This window comes from Diachasma alloeum, unplaced genomic scaffold, assembly GCF_001412515.2.
Source record: "Diachasma alloeum isolate Michigan unplaced genomic scaffold, Dall2.0 Dall_scaffold_00185, whole genome shotgun sequence".
Taxonomy (NCBI): domain Eukaryota; kingdom Metazoa; phylum Arthropoda; class Insecta; order Hymenoptera; family Braconidae; genus Diachasma; species Diachasma alloeum.
The window spans coordinates 1,735,726-1,757,968 of NW_021680351.1; the positions used below are offsets into that span (position 1 = coordinate 1,735,726).

Consider the following 22,243-nt stretch of genomic DNA (forward strand, 5'->3'; position numbering starts at 1 on the left):
TTTTTTTCAGAGGTGATTTTTCAAAAATTTATTTTAAAAAAAGTACTAACTAGCAAATGTTTTTTATTAGCTCGCAATTTTCTTCAAAACTACTTCAATGAGGAAAAAAATAAAAATTTTGAATATCTATACATGAGGGGCTAATTGATCGGATCTGTTTTTTCCCCTCCAAAATGAGGCAAAAATCACAAAAATCTCAATTCGTTAAGGTCGAATTTTAAAAATTCAACTGACGATTTTCAAAAAGGCAATTTTTCGAAATTTACGTCCGCATGCATTCCTCTACAATTTAAACTCGTCGAGTTTTAAAAGTCGAGATCCTTTTAAACCTCCCCCCACGTGATCCCCATGTGCACTTGTGGGGATGCCGCAACAGCTGTTCTAACTGTTGCTCTTCCCGCCAGTCCGATGCACTGCCTGTTGCAAACACGTTCTAACACGTCTCCACAGGCCCATAAATATCAATAAACCCCGCCATCACCCCTACCTCACCCAAGAGATGTGCAAACAAGTGAAAAGTGATGGGAAAATCCCCTCGGAGCGATAGCAAACCCGAGGAAATAAATTGAGTAATCGTGCAAAAAGTGCTCTAATTGTGGTAAGAATAATGGAAAATCATCAGTCATCATCGTCAATCATCACTGGAGTTCAGATGGACCAGGTAGACCTATCGTCCTCAGGAGCAGACAGTGGAATAGCGAATGGTACGTCCTCAGCCCTGACGAGTGGCTCAGGCCTCACTGAATCCAGCAATGACTCCTCCAACTACTCCATGCGCACCCCAGTGTCCGAGAACAGGCCCATCAACAACTCCATCTTCAACACCATCTCCAAGCTGGTGAACCCCTCGACGAAGGTCCCAGACATCGATGACTTCAAGATAGTCAAGCCCATAAGTCGAGGTGCCTTTGGAAAGGTCTTCCTGGGGTACAAGAAGACCAACCCCGAGCAGGTCTATGCCATCAAAGTCATGAAGAAGAACGAGATGATTCACAAGAACATGGCCTCGCAGGTCGTCATTGAGAGGAATGCTCTGGCCCTCACCAGGAGCCCTTATTGTGTGCAATTGTTTTACTCGCTGCAGTCGGTCAGCTCTGTCTATCTGGTGATGGAGTACATGGTTGGAGGGGACTTGAAATCTCTACTCGGCTATTTTGGGTACGTAATGGGAGATTTTTTTGGGGAGTCTGGGAATGCAATCACAATCAATCACAAAAAACTCAATTCGTTGAGGTCGAATTTTAAAAATTCAACTGACGATTTTCAAAAAGTCAATTTTTCGAAATTCAGCTCCGAATGCATTCCTCTACAATTTACACTCCTCGAGACAAATCCTTGATCCTTGGATCTTTGGTGTGTTTGGGGAGTCTGGGAATGCAATCTCATGGTGAGGTGCAATGATAATGCAATCGTTATATTTCAATTGCATGTGAAATTCATTCATTTTCAAATCAGTAGTGAAGTGGCAAATGGAGGTAAGTCGCCTTATCTCCCAGTTGAGTTTTTGAGGAATATTTGCGAATCTAAGGGAGATAGCGAAATTTTCGTAATTACATTTGTTGTAGCACTCAATCAGCTCCACAAAAAAGGTTATAACCAAAATTTTGCTATCTCCCTTAGATTCCGAAATATTGATTGAAAACTGGTCAATAGTTAAAATTGACTTATCTCCTTTTACCACTTCGCTACTGAAATCTATCAGAATTAAGTGAACCATTTATTTGAGCCAATTGACGGATTATTACGTGTTAATAACTTCGTTCTCTTCGTTATTTTAATATTAAATTCATTTAAAAAAAAAAAGAAACGGTTTTTCGTATTTTCAAAAAACTATTTATTCGATTGAATTCAATCACTTCTCTAAGATTACTCTCCACTGGTCACTTCAAATATAAAAGTAAATGTGCAAAAGAAGGTAATGTGCAAAACGATACTGAATCGAATGGCCAGAGAAAAAATTCGGGTACCCGTGCAAAAGGAGGAAATATTTGAAAGATTCTACCCCATACAAGCGCATGTTACCGCATGTGTTTGGTGCATTTTGTCCACTCCATCTCTAAATAATAACCATAGCTTGGTGGATTGAAATTTTTATCAAGATAAAGGGAATAACTTCCCCTCTCAGTTGAAAAGAAATCAATTGTTTTTGAATCCTTGCGATTTTGGATAAACATCCTTAACAGATTCGTTCTCTTCGACATCTAAACACTACTTCCACGTTTTCAAAAATACTAATTTGACGTGAATAAAACCGCAAATAAGAGTGAAAAAATAAAGTCCAATAAAAAGTACATCACGAGCTCCTCAAACGAGCCATTTCCCTGGGATTGTCCTTCGCGGTTCACTCCGCTCCCAAAAAACTAAAAATCCATCATAAAATGATAATCCCCCCAGATACATGGAGGAGTCGATGGCGCTCTTCTACACCGCAGAGGTCTGCCTAGCCCTGGAGTACCTCCACTCCCACGGAATAGTCCACCGAGACCTGAAGCCCGACAACATGCTGTTGTCTCGTGAGGGTCACGTCAAGCTGACGGACTTCGGCCTCAGTAAAATCTCAACCCTCCACCGAGACCTCGAGATCTCGGACCTAGTCAACTGCACCCCCAGCCTGCTCGCACGAACCCCCGGGCAACTGCTCTCTCTGACATCTCACCTGTCCTTTGGCTCCGGTGGGAAATCCCTGGACTCCAACCTGGACACGAGTGACGATAGTGTCCCAGCGATTAATTTATTGCCAGCCCTCCAGGAGCGCAAGGCGCGCTGCCTCTCCTCAATCTCCCTAGCTTCATCAACAGCATCTGGAGATTATTCGAAATTGTCTGGAGTCACTCCCTTCCAGTCGGCCGAGGATCTCCACCTGTCTGACGCCGAGGAGTTACCGGAGGATGAGGATACCGAGGCGTTCGATGGAGAGGGAAACAGCACTGCTAGCTATCACACCTGTGAGGCATCGTCCATTAAGCAGATCAGTGAATTGGACGATAAGGGGGATGAGGAGGACGAGTCGACAATCGAAGCTGATAATTCTAATCAACCTGTGCAGCATCCCAGCCCTCTCAGCACTGGCAAGAACTCCTTTCCGAGGGGGACCAAGCGGAAACGAACCGCCATATCTGGGAGCACTGGACTCACGATGGAGATTTCTCTCATGGATCTGGAGGGGCATACCACACCGAAGAGGAAGAACAGGTTTGGCGATTGCTCATTATCACGCACGAAAACATCTGATGGAAAGAGGATTTATTGCGAAAACTAATGAGTTTAGATAATGAGTTAATGAGAATGAGTTAATGAGAATGAGTTGAATGAGTTGATGAGTTTCATAAAATATTGGAAAACCTTTTTTGCAGAGGACTCTTTTTCCAACGAAAATGTTTGTCGACATTTTCTCGTGAAGTCAACCGTCATTCAGATAATTCCTCGTGAATTAAACCATTTCATCGCCTCTCTAAAAAATAATTCTCCTGAACCACTGTGCCCTTTCGAACCTCTCAATCAAATAGTAAAATATTGTTGCGTATTCACTGTTGAAAATTTTTGGCTGACATTTGCGGTACACTTTTTGGAAATTTTGGCAGAATTTAATTACCACTAAAATTTCAAGGAATTTCGTCATTGAAAATTCAGAATTTCGTGGAAAAATTAAAAAGAATCATTTCAGTTCCATTTTTCCCTGAAAATGAATAGAAAACCAGGAAATTCCGGTAAATATATTCTTGCATTTTCAAGACAGTGACGCTGAATGCGATTTAGGGGTTAAAAAATCATGAAATTTCAGATTTCACTGAAAATTTAATGTAATTTGGTACTGAATATGCATATTAGATTGAAAATTCAAATTAATCAAGGAATTCTCGTCTTTATGCTGCTTAAAATTTCGGGATTTAATTTTCAGTGAAACTAAATCGCATTCAGTGTTACTGTCCTGAAAATTAGTACCCAACTGTCCATGAAATTTCATTTATTTCCAACAGTGTTTGCCCTTTATCTCCCTCTGAACCCCCTTCGTGTACGATCGTCTCTTTCTTTCTCGTTATTCTTTTACCTTGCTTCCTACTCCACGGAAGTGTAATTTCTCTTCACATCTCTTCATATCAATTCCATCCCAAAATCGTTAATAAACAATTATGTATTTATTAAATGTGCCCATTCTTCGCAATATAATCATCCTCCAGAGGCACAATCATCGCAACAACAAGTCCCTCAGTGCCCAAAGAGGAGCCCCCAGAGGATCGGAAGAGCCAGGAAGCAGGATCAGGTGGAAGAGTGGCGTTCAGTACCCCAGTCTCATCCCTAAAAAGCCGAAACCGAGAGGACGGCAAGCAAAACGAGGGTAAAGTCCCCATCAAGAGCACGAGATTTGACCTGCCACCCCCAGCAGTCACATCGAACCCCCCAGACCGCCACCAGGACTCTGGAACCGACGAGCACACGTCCCCCCAGGGAATCTCCCCCATAAAAACCCCAGCAACATCTGGCAACAGCTTCACGCCCTTCAGAACCCCCAAGAGCGTGAGGAGAGGGGTGCCAGGAACCCTCAACAGATCAGACGATAGGATCCTAGGGACACCTGATTACCTGGCCCCAGAGCTGCTGCTGAAGGAGGGACATGGACCAGCTGTCGACTGGTGGGCCCTTGGGGTATGCCTCTACGAGTTCTGCACTGGACTTCCTCCCTTCAACGACGAGACACCTCAAGCTGTCTTCGCCAATATTCTCGCCAGGGACGTACCCTGGCCCGAGGAGGAGGAAGTACTCTCTGAGGAGTGCGTCAAGGCCATCGATGCTCTCTTGACCCTTGATCATAATCTCAGACCCTCGGCTAAGGAGGTCAGGGGGATGGGCTTCTTCAGCTCCTTCCCCTGGGATCAACCTGGCAAGGCCACTCCACCCTTTATACCTCAGCCTGATGATAATTATGATACTTGCTATTTTCAAGGTATTTTAGCTTGTTCATCGTATTATTTTGTTATTATTTGTTTATCGTCTTTTTATTCTTGATGATAATTCAGAGGGGGGTAGGGTAGACAGGTCCATCTCTGGACGGGGGTTAGTTTCTGGATGATTTCAACTTCCATTGAATATTTCATAAATAATGAAATAAAAATTGCACAGATTATTTCATCTTTCGATAATATTACTCGAGCATAATCATGTGATTAATTATTTTTTCTATTGATCGACATTTAATAAAAGTAAAAGTATGGCCGTCATCCAGAAATTAGGGAGTTCGACTGCATTCAACTATTTCTTAATTTAATTATTCTTTGTTTTGTTATTTTGTTAATTAATCATGATGAAATAGTGGTGAAGTAGTTATTGCGGGTTGATTATTTCCTACTTTACTAAGCTATTCAAAAAATTTAATGCACATAAAAATGAAAAATAATGAAATCAATTTTTTAAATTTGATGACTGAAATATCAATTGATCACAAATATTTTCAAGAATCATTAAAATAATATTTTATCTCCTCTGAATTCGAAGATATTGGCACAAAGCTCATCCTGACGTTCACTTTAATTTTTTAATTTTCAGGTTCCTTCAATTTTTTTAAAGTAAAAATGTTCTTTTACCATTTCAGCTCGAAATATTCTTCAGCATCTCAACGTCAGTAACTGTGAGAATTAATTCTCCTCGAAGTCTTGTAGATTATTCAATTGAAAAAAATGTGAATTAGTGTAAATATTTATGTATTTGTAATATACAATTAGTGTAGCTGAAATCGTCACCAGCATTTTGTACAATTTTCCCACAATCTCTGTAATAATTCATATTTTTTTAAACATCTGCTGAGGCAATGTATTTTTGTGATATAAAAGAATTTGCAGAATGGATTTAATGAATGTGATTTTTATTTAAAAATGAGTAACAGTCGAGTTTTTCATCATCTGAAGCCTCGATCATTACCTTCGATGGGAGTGACATCACTATGAGATGATGAGAGATGGATAGTAAAAGTTTAAATTACAAATTATTTGAGGTTTTTGTAAATCCAGGGGAGGAAGTGTGTGACTCTCGTGTAGACACCTGGGTACTGTCCTTTACCACATCCAATTCCCCAACTGACGATTCCTACTTGTGTCCATCTGCCATCATTGACCATTAATGGGCCTCCCGAATCTCCCTAATAACGAAAAAACAATTTAATAATGAAATTTATTGAATAACTCTCTTCAAGAATTGATGATCTGATATTTCGTTTTCTTGAACAGAAAATTATCGTAGAGATTGAATTATCCCAGTAGCCGATGGTTTCAGAAAAAAATATCATAAGACATTTTTATTGGAAATTTGATTCTCTACAAAAATTGTCCTTTGATATTTTGTCCTAAAACCATTCGTTCACGAGATAATTACGTTTTACATAAATTAAGTGGTTATTTTCGATATAACTGAACAATTAAATGAAATGACGAAATTAATTAAAAAAATAATGAATTGAATTGAACGAAGAAAATTGCAATTTTCTCGTACAGAACAAGAATCCTTAGCTGCCCTCCCAGCGCAAAGGAAGCTGTCAACGATACCCCCAGGAGCAGCAGCTCCATACTTCTGTTTGCATTCACTATTAGGCCAGACTGGAATGGCGACTTCCTGCAGAACAGCTGGCTGAGGGCCACCTAAAGAATTAAAATCATAATAACCATCACCGTTATTCAATTATAAGTCAATGAATCCACTCACTTTCTCTGAGTGACCCCCATCCAATGACCGTTGCAGTCTTGCCTACATAAAGTTGAGAGCCACCAGGAAGGCAAATAGGTCGAATCATCTCTGAGAACTCAATGGGTTCATTGAGCGTCAGTATCGCCACGTCATTGTAAAGAGTTCTAGGGTCAAACCCTTTGTGCCTAACGACTCTCTTCACTCGTCTCTCAATGTGTTCAATTTCCGAATTAGTCTTAATGTTGTAGTCACCGAGACGAACGGTGAGTCGCGCAACGTCCCAGGAATTCATACTGAAATGGAGAAAGAAAGTGATGACTAAAAATTAATGCAAATTGATGGACTGTCGATGTTGAATACCACTCAGTGGTTGATTATCTGAATTATACTTGATGAATAGCGCAATCAAGGTTTGCATTCAGTGAAAAATTGATGGATTTCTATGTGTGACCTTGAGGGATCGACTAACGACTGATTAGGAGTGGACCGTCGATCGACCGACAATAGACCAACAATTGACCATCGATGGATTCACAACCATCAATCAACGATCGACCAGTAATCAACAGACGATCGACCGGTAATCGACCAACGATCTACCAGCAACCGACCAACGACCGACCTGCAATCAAGCATCGATCAACTAATAGCCGATTAATAATCGAGTCTATTTCCACTTGAAAAAGAGGTCTGCATTCAGTGAAAATTTCATGGAATTCTATGTACGACCTTGACGGATCGACTAGCGACCGATTAGCAATGAACCAGAGTAGCCGCGGATCGACCGACAATCGACCATCGATCGACCATCGATAGATTCACAACCACCAACCAACGATCGACCAGTAATCAACCGACGATCGACCGGTAATCGACCAACCACCGACCTACAATCAAGCATCGATCAACTAATGGCCGATTAATAATCGAGTCTATTTACTCTTGAAAAAGAGGTCTAGATTCAGTGAAAATTTCATGGAATTCTATGTATGACCTTGAGGGATCGACTAGCGACCGATTAGCAATCGACCAGAGCAACCGCGGATCGACCAATGATTGACCATCGATGGATTCACAACCACCAACCAGTGATTGACTTGTAACCGACCAACGATCAACCAGTAGTCGACCAGTAATCGATCGACTAACGACCGACTTGCAATCAAGCCTCGACCATCTACCGATTCACATCAACATGGATCAACTAACGGGGGCGACCGATAATCGATCAACAATAGACCATCGATGGACTCGCAACTACCCAACGATCGTCCGACGATCGACCGACGGTCCGCACAAGCCGACTCTGTCAGATTTTCATCAAATCCACTAATCCACTCGCCAAACAACTCTTCAACAAAAACCGCAGTACAACTTACTGAGCAACACAATGAGCGGCCGTTAGAATATGCTTATCATCAATCAGAGATCCTCCGCAGACCTGTCTTCCAGCATTGAACAGAGCAGCTATCCAAGGCCACTCGCCGGGGTCGGCATTTTGTCCACCGACAATTCTATCCTGATCCTGCTTTCCATTTTTCGCTCCACATTCGGATGAACTGAGGCTCATAGAAGTTGTGGTGACGAGGGGCTTCGGGGTCGCTGCCCCCGGCCACCAGGCGGGTTTTTTCGTCGGCCAGGTCGTGGCCGTTGGTCTCCTGGTGGTCGTCACGATTGGCGGACGCGATGTGACTCCTCCTGGGCTTGCGAATGGCGGGTGGGTGGGGAGAGGGGGAATTGTGTGATGCGGGGGATGGGTTGGAAGGGCTGGTGGCCAAGTTATTGGAGAGTCTTTTTTGTTGTTACTGTCTTCAACATCCTGAAAATATGAATGACTATTAATGGGGAGCCGGGGTTGGTCCGGGGTGAAGCCCCGGTGGGGCCTGAGAACAATATTCCGGCAGGGGTTATAACACATTCTCCGCCATGTCTGCACGGAGTTCGATTTTCTTTCCCCAAGTCACGGGAGGAGAGTCGCTTATTTCATTCCTCGGATTTCTACTACGATGGAACATACCGTGTGTACCGAGGGAAGACAACAGGACATTCTAACCCGCGTCTGGATTACCGCCCGAGGCGAAGTCTTGGTTGACGATATACTATTTCATCACTTGGGCGTAAAGTGAAATTTTACGCACGCCCAGCGTGCAACATGCCATTTTCCACACATTGTCATGAAAAATGGGATTTAACACTCGTGGAAAAAGTGGTCTTTGATTCTTGGAAGAGTAGCGCAACACACCTCCGACGAGTCAAAAAACACTTCCATCACGCTGTGCGAAAAAGTAACTTTTTAGGCACGCGAAGCGTCCCTTTTCCATACATTGTGATGAAAAATGGGATTTAACACTCGTGGAAAAAGTGGTCTTTGATTCTTGGAAGAGTAGCGCAACACATCTCCGATGAGTCAAAAAACACTTTTCCATCACGCTGTGCGAAAAAGTAACTTTTTAGGCACGCGAAGCGTCTCTTTCCCACATATTGTGATGAAAAATATTGTTCGATACTCATGGGAAAAGTCGCCTTCGGCTCGTGCTATAAACCTCCCACGAGCCCAGAAACACTTTTCCGCACTCATATCGAAATATACTATTCCATCACCCGTGCGTAAAATGAAATTTTAAAAAATCCCACTTTCCACACATTACGATGAAAATTAGGGTTCGATACTCGAGGAAAAAATGTTCTTCGACCCTCGGGAGGGTATCATTCGCCTTCGACGAGAGCTACACACCTCCAACGGATAAAAATAGTATTTTTATTATACCAGTCTAAAAAGTGAACTTTTCAAAACGGTTTAGTGTGCATATAGCGGTTGTTTTCCGCACGCATGAGCATTCATTTTACGCACACTCGTGAACTTTACGCACTCGTGCACAAAACCAACCACTTTACCCCCGTTCCGAACAGTGAACTCTGCAGGTATCACAAAATAGTATATTTCGTAACGAGTGCAAAAAAGTGTTTTTTGCCGAGTTCGAGGTTTATATCACGAGCCGAGGCGAGTGATATAATCCCACGAGGTAAAAAACATTTTTTCACGAGTTACGAACAATATTTTTCATCACAATGTGGCGGAAATTGGACTTTTAGGCACGCGGAGCGCGCCGAAAAGTTCACTTTTCGTCACAGCGTGATGAAAAATGAGATTTGTTACACGTGCGCGCGAAACAGCGGATCTTTACGCACTAGTAACACAATATATTAATACACACTGCCGTACGGCCGGGCCTCACAAACAAATTGGTCATCACAATTGAGTCTAGTACACCAGGATTGTCATTAAATTTTCGCAACCAACCTGTGGATCTTCCACAATTGGTCCATCCTGTCCAGCAGGCTTCGGCGAGGTCAGGGGAACCCCCGAACAGCAAACACCAAAGCCCATGCGTCCATCCTCACGCGTGTAACTACATGTATCGTAGACCCCCAGTACCCATCCATCCAGTGATCCCAGATTCGGGATTTTGAAGTAGGGATAACAATCCCTGAACGTTGTGCACTGACCAACTTCACCTTTTGACGTCAGACACACCCCCCCGGGTGAGGTTTTCTGCATCCAATCTATGTTACGAGCTGATAATGTGCGCTCTTGTAATGGAAGCTCTGCAGCTGGAGAATTCAATGAAAAGTTGACCCCAAATTTTTTTTTGAAGAATTAATACTGTTGCAGAATGAAGTAAATGACTGTTTCCCTCGTGTGAATGAAAATGGAATGGAACTAATTGTGTTGTAATTCGTAAGATTATAGTTTGGTCGTCTCGACTGTACGAATATTAGGCTCAGAAGACTGTTATGATATTTTAACTTCTCTTTATTTTATGATAAACTGACCTTCCAATCCAGTAGCGAAGTGGTAAAACGGTATAAGTCAATTTTGACTATTGACCAGTTTTCAATAAATATCTTGGAATCGATACGAGATGGCAAAATTTTTGTTATAACCTTTTTTGTAGAGCCGATTGAGAGCTATAACAAATGTAATTACAAAAATTCCGCCATCTCCGTTAGATTCAGAAATATTCCTCAAAAACTCAGCTGGGAGATAAGTCGACTTGAACCGGTTTGCCACTTCGCTACTGAATTCATTTTAGTACTTCAAGATTATTACAATACTTATTTTTTGCTAATTGAATCGTCTTGACACCGACATTCACAAATTTCCAGTGCCATAAAATACTTCCAATGCCAACGGCCGTCCACAAATGTGAGAAGAAGTTATTGTTTCTGTAACAACATTCTTGGAGAAACCACGGCTTTCCAATAACACTCAAGTGCAATAAAATTTGGTATTCTAAAAGTGTGAAGGCATGCGTTGATGACATGAGTAAGGGCCAATCTCTTTAATAACTCCTCATAAAGTCCAATTTGAATCGTCAAGAATTTTAAAAGCTTCTAACGGGCCCGACGCGTGTCAAAACCCCGCGACAAAATCTGGGTCTCGAATGAGTCTTGAAAAAAATCATTTAATGGATTCTCATTGTTGCGCTGAGAAGTCACTGAGACATCGACTAATTTCATTAAAATTACTGCATTTTCAGTGATAAACCGAGATTTTTCAATTTCTATTTTGTTTTTTGTTTACTTTTCAATAGACAATGTAATTCCACTCAGAATTACATTTTGCGCAGAATTATGATTTATTTAAACATTCGTTGTTTATAAATAGATAATTGAAATTGTTTCTATTATTTTTTAACAATATCATTCGTCTGTGGTACACTAATTCACGTTTTAGTAATTTAAATGTCGCATAGTTGAACAGCCGTGGATTCAAATCAGCAACAAATCATTGCCAGGGATTTCCGAAGAATGTCGTTGTTATTGCGAACGTTAAACCCGTACGCGCTAGAATTCCGTGTGTTGAATACACAATTGATGACAGCCGAGTGTAAAAAAAGAGTTGGACTCCACAATAATGTCGAAGAGGAAACCAAAGAGAGGAGAGAAACTATGGGCATACCTTCAATAGAGACAGTGTCATCATCCTCTTCGGCGAAATTCCCGGGTGAACACCCGAACAGTAACAGAAGACAAAGGAGGTGCTCTCTTGTCACCATTTCAATCTCTTCGAGCACGAAACAATGTCAATTGCGCCCGAAATATTCAGTAACGAAAACAAAACGGTACTTTTTGGGGTTCACGATGCCCTTGGGTTCCTGGTTCTTCGCGGACTAAACCGTCCACCTGACGGCCGCCGATCTTATAACGGGCTCACCCCTCCCACGTGCCACCCGTTGGGCTCTTCTTCTTTTCGAGTATTTATTCTCCATTGTCTTCGGGCTCATCTTGTGAGGATACTCTGTTAAAATAAGTTAACTGAATTTTCCAGAAAATGACACTGAATTCAATTTAACGGAATAAAGTCTATGAAACTTCAAGTTTCCCTGAAAATTCAAGGAAATTACTGATTTTTCAGTGGAAGAACCATGAGGATTCCGAAATTTCCATGAATTTTCAATGTAAACATGATAATTCAATAAGAAATTGCTCTGAAATTGTGAAAAATTGAAAATTCGAGGACATTTTTGCTTCAATTTTCCTAATTTTCATGGAATAATTTAACTGAAATTTAAAATTTCCATGAATTTTCAATGTAAACATGATAATTCAATAAGAAATTGCTCTGAAATTGTGAAAAATTGAAAATTCGAGGACATTTTTGCTTCAATTTTCCTAATTTTCATGGAATAATTTAACTGAAATTTAAAATTTCCATGAATTTTCCACGAAAACCACGAATTTTCAATGGTAAAATGCCCTGACATTTCAATGAAACCGTCACTTGCTTCATATTTCAAGACTAAAGCCTGGAAACTTCAGTGAAATTTTGTTAACAGTGTAGCTGATTTCATTGGCAGGTCGATTGTTCATTGACAATTGTTTTGCGGGAATTTGTGTGGAGATTTTTTTTATTATAAAAATTATGGGTTTGAATGATGGGGTTTTCTATGGAAAACCATTCTAGTCGAGTTGGAGTGTTCGCGATATATCTTCGAATAAGGGAGGTAGCCAAATTTTCGTAATGACCTTTTTTGTAGAGCGATTACAAATTTTTTTTTATGAAAAAACGGAAAACTGGGAATATTCAGAAAACTTTGTATGAAGGGGTGTATATGTTCTGATTGATTTCGATAGAAGATATTGAAAAGAAAAACAATCGAATCGTTTTTTCACAAAAACTATTAGATCTATCGGGCAAAAGTTTTGCACAAAGCTAGTCCTCATTAAGACCTACAATCTGACAAAATTTCAATTTTTTTGGAATTACTTTAGCTACTTGAGGCTATGAGTTTTAATCTTGTTTGATTTACTTTATCATTATATTCACTGTTAAGGTCATGATGTTCCACTGTATGAAAAGGGAGAAATATTGCCGTTTAAATTAGTTATTGAAAGTGAAGATGAATAAAATGAAGATTTAATTCTAAAAATAAATATATAAATTTTTCTAATACTTATATATATATTTTTTTCATATAAAGATAAAAAATAATATAAAAAATATATATATGTATATATATTTTATATTTCATTATTATATATAAGATATTCAAGTTTAGGATGGAAATAATCTCAGGTAAAAAATGGCGGAATAGATTGCTGACAAAAAACGTTACATAATTTTTTTAAAAGCGGAATTTCTCTCCGTGAAATTATCGATGACTTTGTCATGAGTAGTAGAATCCCTAGTAGAATCGCCATTTTGCGCATTTTGTCAAAATGCAAGTTGACGAGTTCTTCAACCACAAAACAAAAAATGTCATCTTGCATTTTCGGGTAGGACTGAGGCCGGTTTGACGAGTTGTGCGTTTATTCCCTCTATCGATTATGGCCCCAAGAACTCCACAACACGCTTTGATGGTACTATTGCCAACACCCGAAGACCACAATCGCAAAAAAGTACCTGAAGACACGCAGTTCGAAAGAAGGCGGTGAGCACGCGAAACCTCTTCTCCCCTTTTTATTCTGCAAAATTTGTGGTACAGTCTGGTTAAGGATTCAGGGCACTCATACCCCGCGGTTTTGTGCCTTATCCTGAAAAATAGAGGAATGCAAACGTAAACACGAAGCAAAGCGGCAAATCGGTTTAAGTAGATTTCTACAATTGGTCAGTTTTCGATGAATATCTCAGAATCTAAGGAAAATGGCAGAATTTTTGTCATGACCTTTTTTGCACCTCTTAATTGGCTTTACAAAAAAGGTCATTACCAAGAATTCGCTATCTCTCTTAGATTAGGAGATATGAATCATTTTATCGCACCGCTACTGGTTTGATATCGCTGAAATTGCTACTGGATAAAAACACAACGTAGGGGCAACAGGTGGCATACCCATACTCCGGGGTTTGATACTTTATCCTGGATAAAAGAGGAATGAAAACGTAAACACGATTGTGTCTGGAGGCTTCGGGAGTTGCTTCAACAGCGAAGCGGTAAATCGGTTCAAGTAGATTTTTGCTATTGGTCAGTTTTTGGCGAATATCTCAGAATCTAAGGGAGATGGCAGAATTTTTATAATGACCTTTTTTGCACCTCTCAATTGGCTCTACAAAAAAGGTCATTACCAAGAATTCGCTATCTCCCTTAGATTAGGAGATATGAATCATTTTATCGCACCGCTGCTGGTTTCATATCGCTGAAATTGCTACTGGATAAAAACACATCGTAGAGGCAACAGGTGGCATACCCATACTCCGGGGTTTGATACTTTATCCTGGATAAAAGAGGAATGAAAACGTAAACACGATTGTGTCTGGAGGCTGCGGGAGTTGCTTCAGCAGCGAAGCGGTAAATCGGTTCAAGTAGATTTTTGCTATTGGTCCGTTTTTGGCGAATATCTCGGAATCTAAGGGAGATGGTAGAATTTTTGTTACCACCGTTTTTGTAGCCCTCAATTGGCTCTACAAAAAAAGTTATTACAAAAATTGAACCATGTCCCTCAGATTAGGAGATATTCCTCGATTACTCGGCTGAAAGCCAAGTAGACTAGAATCGTTCTACCGCACCGCTACTGGTTTGATAAAACTGAAATTGCTACTGGATAAAAACGTAACGTGGGGTAATGAGTGCTCGGGGCTATCGCTCTTCGTACGGACAAGTTCATGGCCGTCCGTCAGTCCATGCTCAAGGACAATCAATGGCACTGGAGGGATGAGTGATGGGAGGTTTATATTATATACGGAAATCCGCGGGACATCGTGTGGTTTTTCGTAGGCCGATTCCTTAGGTAAATTATAATTATTACATACATTTATTCAGATTTATTACTCTTAAAAAGTGACATGGTCTCTTCTAACGATCTCGTTCATCAAGACGTATTATTATTATATATAAAAAAGTGAAATATATGGTTGAAGAAAACTGGTTGAAGACATTGCTAGAAATGAATTTTTTGAATTTTATTTCTTGAATTTTGTCACGAGAATGAAGGAAAAATAGTTTGTGAAAAAATAGCTTTTATTCACTGAGGGAAAACATTACCTCTGCCGAAAAACCATATGTTCCACGTGAGAATATTCGAAGGAGTGGAACAGATTTACTGCAGGGAAATTAACCAACTTGACAGAAGGAAATTTAATATGAATATTATGAATAAATTTGTTGCGACTCCGAACAAACGATTTTTATCGTGGAAAATTAATTGTTTATAAATTATTCATAGAAAATGCACATAATTTTCAAAAGTTGCACTTTTTAAATTATTTCATTAATCTTCCTCCAGAGGAAAATTTCTAATTTTATTTTCAGATTTTTCAAATGCTTGCTAATGGTCCAATATCGCGATTCAAATTCAGACCTGCAAAGTTTGAGTAATAAAATCATTGTAAAATGTCCGGAAACTTAGGGTCAAATGGGGCTCAACTGAAAGCTCTGATGTTCGACTACAAAAGGAGAAAAGCATTTCACTGGGGAAAAAATGACCAAAGTACTTGGATATCCTCAAGATACCATTGCCTACACGAAGAGAAAAATTCAATAACAATTGCCAGAAAAAAAACGTAAAAATTCCACCATTTGTTCCGTAAAAATTAACCACCCGTCTGGTGACTCGCAGCTGTGGGGACAACAAGTCGTTCCGTAATTTTTCCCCGAAGATTGAGAAATTTTACGGAACGGAACGTAGAAATGACTCACCAGCTTCACAAAAATTGTTGAACGTTCACGAATTTTTTATTTCGAAGGCACAATAAGTCGGCAAGTTTCTGTAAGATTTAACTTCTTCGGGAAAAATTACGTGACAATTTCGTACTTTGTTCGGTGATGAACCTGAGAATTCACTGAAGGTTTCAGATTTCTTCTCTTCCATTTCCATAAAAATTTCCGGAAAACAATTCCCCATTGCGGATTACGTGAATTATTCCGTAATTTTTACTGAATATTTCTCTCCGCGCAATCATTGCCTCCTACATTCCCCACTAATCCTCAACGATAGACATCTCCCCAAGAGAAAGTCGGGGCAAATAAATATTTTCGAAAGACCGATCACTCAAAATCAATAGAGTGCGCCTAAAAACTCTGCACCATCTCCAAAACATCCATCTGCCTTCAAAGTGAGGTCAAGTTAGTCTCATCATCTCCGCCACTTCTCGAGATTTCGTTTCCCAATTGGTGAATCATAGAAATGATTGAGCAAATTCCTTCAAATATTTTTTTTTTCGGACCATGTCAATGAACCAATAACTCCCCAAGTTCAAGGTGAACCCAGCGAGAAAACTCCTAACGGTACGAAGGAGATTAAACCGACCTTATTCCCCCCCGAATTATAATATTATTCCGTCAATCTCTACATTATATTTCAATGTCAATTTCACGCGTCCATTGATAATTCCCAACACGAGATTTGAATAAGAGATAAACGTCGCTGTTTATATAGTAACTGAGATGAGTTGGACACATTAACGATCCTGCCCTCCATCCCACATAAATTATCACTTTAATGAGCGTTGAGGACGAGGAGAAGTCGAAGGGAAAAAAACCAATAGAGGATGATAATAAAAGTCAGGGGTATCCTTTAATGGTTTTGGCAGGGTTCAAGGTTTGCTTAATGGCCTATAAGAGATGGGAAAAAGTTTTTGGAAAAAAAATGTCAATTCTGCTGAGAGTCGGCATTAGATGCCACATTTTTTGGTGTCTTGGGGGGGTTTAGAGCGGACACGTGGAGATTATATGCCAAAATATATGAAGAGATTAGATGAATCGATATCACAACGAACATTTCCGCATGTATTCCTACTTTACACTTGAAATTTCAAGTGAAAAAACTAGAAATTTTTAACAACGATAAAGTTACATGAAATTTATGTAGAATTCTTCATTGACAAATCAGTTAATTTCTTGAATATTCAAGTAATTCTCGATTTTCAGATCCATACGGCACTGAAGACCCTTGATAATGTTGAAAATTCAATTATGTTTGATGTTCAATTTCCACGATGAATTTGAAAATTCATGCTTTCATTGAAAAGTCAATGGTTTTTTAATATGAAAAATCAAATTTTCTTGAATTTTCAAGATGAGAAATTTAGTGAACTTTTTAATTGAAATTGAATTCAAACTCACAACATTGGAAATTCAGATGACATTGTGACTGAAATTTCAAGAAATTTTTAACAGTGGAATGGAAGCTTTGAAATCGGCACTTTTTTGGATTCCCTATACACGGAGAGAAATATTCAATAAAAATTACGTATCTTTTCCGTAATTCCAGAGCGAAATGTGGTTGTAGGAAATTTTACGGTCCTGTCACGGAATTTCTCCAGAGCGTTCCGTAATTTTTATCTGAATCTCCTGTGAAAAATTGCAATACCGTCACTTAAATTTTTTGAGTCGATTCCGTAATCGGTGAGCGAATTGTGAGTTCCGTAATTTTTACTGAACATATCTCTCCGTGTAATTTTGGCTGGAATTGCCTAAAAATGTCCTGAAAATGCCTAGAAAATTATCCTACCGTTCTACAAAAGTTCATCATGAGTCACCGTTTCCTCATTTCTATCCCGAAATTTACTAAAAATTAATATGTGATGCTCAAATGTTATTTTACGTTAGAGAAATTTTATCCTGATAAAACTGAAAATTACCGTGCCGTTGTTTTCGTTGTTATCTACATAAAAATTATTGGAGTGAAAGGGTAAAATTTATTATGCGTCAGGATAAAATTTCTCTAACGTAGAATAACATTTGAGCATTACATATTAATTTTTAGTAAATTTCGGGATAGAAATGAGGAAACGATGACTCATGATACACTTTTATAGAACAGTAGAATAATTTTTATCGAAAATTTCTCTCCGTGTAGATCGAAAATTTTCAAATAGTTTCATTTCCCTCAATGTTTCGATTTTTCTTCAATTCAATTTTCTCGAACATTTATTCGTGTATTCCTCTCCAAGGGGTTGTTGATCCTCAAAATCCAGAGTTTTTCACTCGCAATGCAGCAGGGCCAGTGGCCGCGTCAAGGTCGCCAACCCCGAGATATTCACTCAATCCACCCGCAAACATCACCTTCACCTCTTCGTCTTTAACGTTTTCATTTCGTCTCCCGTCTTCCTTCCACTCGTGAATTTCTGGTATTTCGCTTTGGCTATTGTCCCAGGTTCGTACGCACTCTGCATCGGTTAGTTGAAATCCCGTAACATGGGACAATACATGGCTCACGAGCTAAACATGATCGATATGAGGTTCAATTTCTGGGACACTAATCACTTTCTCTATTATTGAAAGTCGATATGAGACATTAGAAATCGCATTTTCCGTGATTGACTTCATTTCTCGAACCCAATGGGGTCAATTTGTCTATGCGAATCCTCCTCCTCGAATCTTGGATTTCATTATGTTTATGAACTCGAGGAGGGAGCTTCCACTGAACCCTTTGACCTCGAGCGCACACGCGTCCGCTGATAGGGAATTTGTACGAATTTTTTTCAATTTTCTCTTTACTTGTCAAGTTTGGGACCTGAATAATTCATTTTTCATTCACAAACGCTCGAAATATTGCTCATCTCTCTATATTCTAAAAATCCTAATCAACTTCGGGTCACAAAGGTCAAAATAAGGGTCATGAGGGCCTAAATAATGGTTATAAGCGTCAGAATACGGGCGACGAGGGTCATGAGAGTCAGAATAGTTCCACAAGGTTCAGTATAAGCGTTGCGAGGGTCGAAATAAGGGTCACGAGGGTCAGATTAAGGGCCACAAAGGTCAGAATAAGGGTGATGGGGGTGGGCGAGCGGAGCGAGCAGGGGACGTAGCCCCCTAGGTAATTAATAATTAATTGTTAAAATTTGAAGATTTCAAACGCTTTGAAATCGCCAATGACGTCACACAAACGGTCGAGTGTTGGACCAGTCACAGAATGGCTCGAGCTGACCTAACACAATCTTGAGGTGCGCGTCGGCCAATGGAGGACAACAACTCCCCACTCTCTTCTTTTTTGACCAATGGAGCGTCGCCTGGCCGTCTTCGTGACGCCATGACTGAAAAATTGGCCTCGAAAGCGGTAGATTTTTTAAATTAATTATCATGAGACATCTAGGCAATATACCGCCATAATTTTCGCCGTTTAGCAGTCTAAACCATATCTTTGAGGAATGTGTGCATAAGGAAATTCGAAAGAATTGCGCTTCATGCAAGTTCCCTATTCTCGAAGCGTTGCTGCTGGACAGATGAATGAATCCTTATTTTCCGCGTACGCAAATTGAGAAAATTCCGCGGTAGACTTTCCTCCTGCTGACCTGGAGTCCTGAGAATCGTGGGATGGAGAGTATTGACCTTCAGTCGGATCGTTCGATTGATTGTTATTCTTTGACCGATCGATTCAGGAGTAATTACATCGTTTTCAGGGTTTCCCATGGGATGAAATTGAATCTGATTGTTGAATATATCGGTATGCGAAGGAGATGGCTCAATTTTTATGAGGACCTTTTTTGTGGAGAATTTCAAGAGCTACGAATAAGGTTATCAGACAAATTTCGATATCTCTCTCAGATTCCAAGGTATTCAACAAAAACTCACCCCAAAAATTCATTGAATGGGAAGGTAAATGAATAAACTCAATAATTTTTTTATAAAACGTACTAATATAGTATTTTATTGTGGTATTGAACATCGTAATAATATAATATCACCTCTGGCACAATCTCACGATGGCAAGACGTTGCGATAAACAAAAATTCAAAAAAGAAAACATATTTCATCTTGCTATCAACTGTCTCTTTTGTTCACTTTCATTTATCCCAAATATCTCTCTCATAACTCTCTTGTGATACCTTACACTATAATATTTCTTGTCTTCTTGTCTTGGGGGTACGCATTGATCAGTTACAATGAAAATGGATGATTTCTCTCGTCAAAACTAGATAATAATAATTAATGAAAAACAAAACAGCTCCATTTAAATGGCGAGGGCCTAAATACTACTAGTTAAGTTATGATAAACCCACTGCGATTAACTGTTATTGTGAAATTAAATGAGGCAATGTTGAAAACTACAGCAGAGTCGATCTGGGATGACAATTAAGTACAAAAATCAATTGATTAATCGATCGATCTCATCAATGCGTAATTAATCAATATCAATCTTGCTGAGATCTCCAAACAGTCGCAGTCTTCCCTCAACAACTCTGAAATATTTTTCAACATCGAGATAATGCAATGCGTACGTAAGAGATCCGTTGTCAACTACATTTCATCAACTATCAACGATATTTTTTCAATTCCCCAATTTGTCATGTACTTTATCTTTATTTTACTCCATTTTTAAAATTACTAATCTCTTTCACAAACTTCATATCAACTCCATCAAGTGATTTTTGACTCGTTTTCTGTTATCGTAACTCTATAATTTTTTTAAATTCTAAAGTTGTTTTTTTTTTCGTTGTTCTCTCGCATACTCTCACGCTCCATCAATTTTCGCAAGCATGCAGGCATATTTTCCTATTCCTCACAGAATACAACAGAAATAACAATTGTACGTGTTGTACGTATTACAGTCGAATAACATGTTGAGGCCAGTTTTTAAATTCTCATCATTGTTTTTTTGTCATGTTGAAAAAATAATGATAACGCTACAGAATTGTCTGAAAATACTGCAATGCTGACAATTTTTGTATCAATTATTTTTCATAACAGAGGCGTATTGTTTAATCATCTCTCACTCCTCCTCAATTTTTTATTAATTTTTCCTCTTCAACCTCGCAAAATCGATTTAATCTTTGTCGTTGTGTTTATTACAAACATACATATATATAATTCATATATAATCTATATAAAATATCTAGCGTAGACTAACTGCTTAAAAGTAATTACCTCGACGGTCACAACGTCACGATCTTATTGCCTGATTTTTTTCTTCTTTACCTACATAAATGGCTAACACATACACGAGTGGCACGGTGAGACACTGGGCGGGGGGGGGGGACACTAAGGCAAGATTCGGGCATATGCCATGGCTTTTTATCCATTATAATTAATTGTAGAATTTGTAATGCAAGTGATAGAACGAAATGAAACAATCCAAAACGCTTGGAAGAGACTTTTGTTCAGAAGGGTATATCTCCGAATTTAATGGAGGTAGTGAAATTTTCACTACGACCTTTTTTGTAGCTCTTGAAATTCTCTACAAAAAAGGTCTTCACAAAAATTTCACTATCTCCATTAGATCTCCAGATATTCCCCCCCAACACTGAACCTCCAAGGGAAATCATTCCATCTCGTTTCACCACTTGATCGTATTTAGAACTGATTGGCTCATGTAATCAAAGTATTACAATTAGTTAGATTATCAGTTGATCCTTATCATATCTTTTCACTACTGAACATGCACAGGCGAGAGACGATGCTGTTATGCTGAATGCAATGTTGCTCTAAAATAATTCAATTGTTGGCAAACACAATGGCAATTGTCCACAGAAGAGTCCATAAAATTATAAACCGACTTTACTTGATAAAAAAAAACATAACTATTTGACCTTAATTAGACTGTTACTCTCATGCACAAACATTAAACATTCTCTTAAAACCATGAAAAAGCGATTTTCCATGCTCTCAATTTGTTATTACTTTTCTTTTACGTATATAAAAATTGTGTACGGTTTTGTTCAAATATCAACGCAAATAAAGCTTAATCAATTTTGATTGATCAATCCATATGAAGAAGGGAAAGGTGAGGCTAAATCGACGTCAATTTAATTTAGATGCTTGAGAAAATGTTGAAAGTTGAAGAAAAAATCTTTGAATTTCACTCTGCCAATTGCCCCAGTCTCTCCCTCAAAATTTTCCCTCCACGATTCTTCAATACCATTTTCAACGGTGACGAATCGCATGCCTAAAACGGCACTCAAATCCCTGGATCACGTGTCATCAATCAATCCCAATGATTATTTTTCCATCATAAACTTCTCACGATAATTGATATGATTAAGGATATCCAAGTACTTTGGCCATATTTTCATCAATGAAATGCGCTTCCGCTTTTGTAGTCGAACATCAGAGCATTCATTCGAGCCCCATTTCACCGCAAAGCTCTTGACATTTTATAATATCTTATTATCATTTAAATATCATTACTTAAA

At 39.1% G+C, this 22,243-nt stretch overlaps 2 protein-coding genes across 2 annotated transcripts; one reads left to right on the forward strand and one right to left on the reverse strand.

Moving 5' to 3' along the window:
* Positions 1 to 404: 404 nt before the first annotated feature.
* Positions 405 to 5,840, forward strand: LOC107048150 (serine/threonine-protein kinase greatwall). Its single transcript, XM_015271180.2, has 4 exons — positions 405 to 1,158; positions 2,395 to 3,192; positions 4,179 to 4,942; positions 5,588 to 5,840. The coding sequence occupies exons 1-4, from the start codon at positions 608 to 610 to the stop codon at positions 5,632 to 5,634; spliced, it is 2,160 nt and encodes a 719-aa protein (XP_015126666.1). The 5' UTR covers positions 405 to 607; the 3' UTR covers positions 5,635 to 5,840.
* A 137-nt stretch (positions 5,841 to 5,977) lies between these two features.
* LOC107048045 (proclotting enzyme) lies at positions 5,978 to 11,732 on the reverse strand. Its single transcript, XM_015271001.1, has 6 exons — positions 11,636 to 11,732; positions 9,974 to 10,284; positions 8,052 to 8,491; positions 6,691 to 6,965; positions 6,481 to 6,626; positions 5,978 to 6,130 (listed from the first exon to the last, which is right to left on the reverse strand). Exons 1-6 carry the CDS (start codon positions 11,730 to 11,732, stop codon positions 5,978 to 5,980), a joined length of 1,422 nt encoding a protein of 473 aa, XP_015126487.1.
* Between the last annotated feature and the right edge of the window lie 10,511 nt (positions 11,733 to 22,243).

Bases quoted from the DNA above. Each gene is read 5' to 3' on its own strand.
- LOC107048150 (XM_015271180.2), top strand. From the start codon at position 608: ATGGAAAATCATCAGTCATCATCGTCAATCATCACTGGAGTTCAGATG. The intron at 1,159-2,394 runs GTACGTAATGGG...TAATCCCCCCAG, and splicing joins TCTCTACTCGGCTATTTTGG to ATACATGGAGGAGTCGATGG. The intron at 3,193-4,178 runs GTTTGGCGATTG...ATCATCCTCCAG, and splicing joins ACACCGAAGAGGAAGAACAG to AGGCACAATCATCGCAACAA.
- LOC107048045 (XM_015271001.1), bottom strand. From the start codon at position 11,732: ATGGTGACAAGAGAGCACCTCCTTTGTCTTCTGTTACTGTTCGGGTGT. The intron at 10,285-11,635 runs GTATGCCCATAG...TGAATTCTCCAG, and splicing joins TGACACTGTCTCTATTGAAG to CTGCAGAGCTTCCATTACAA. The intron at 6,131-6,480 runs GTACGAGAAAAT...TTTCGTTATTAG, and splicing joins CAGCTAAGGATTCTTGTTCT to GGAGATTCGGGAGGCCCATT.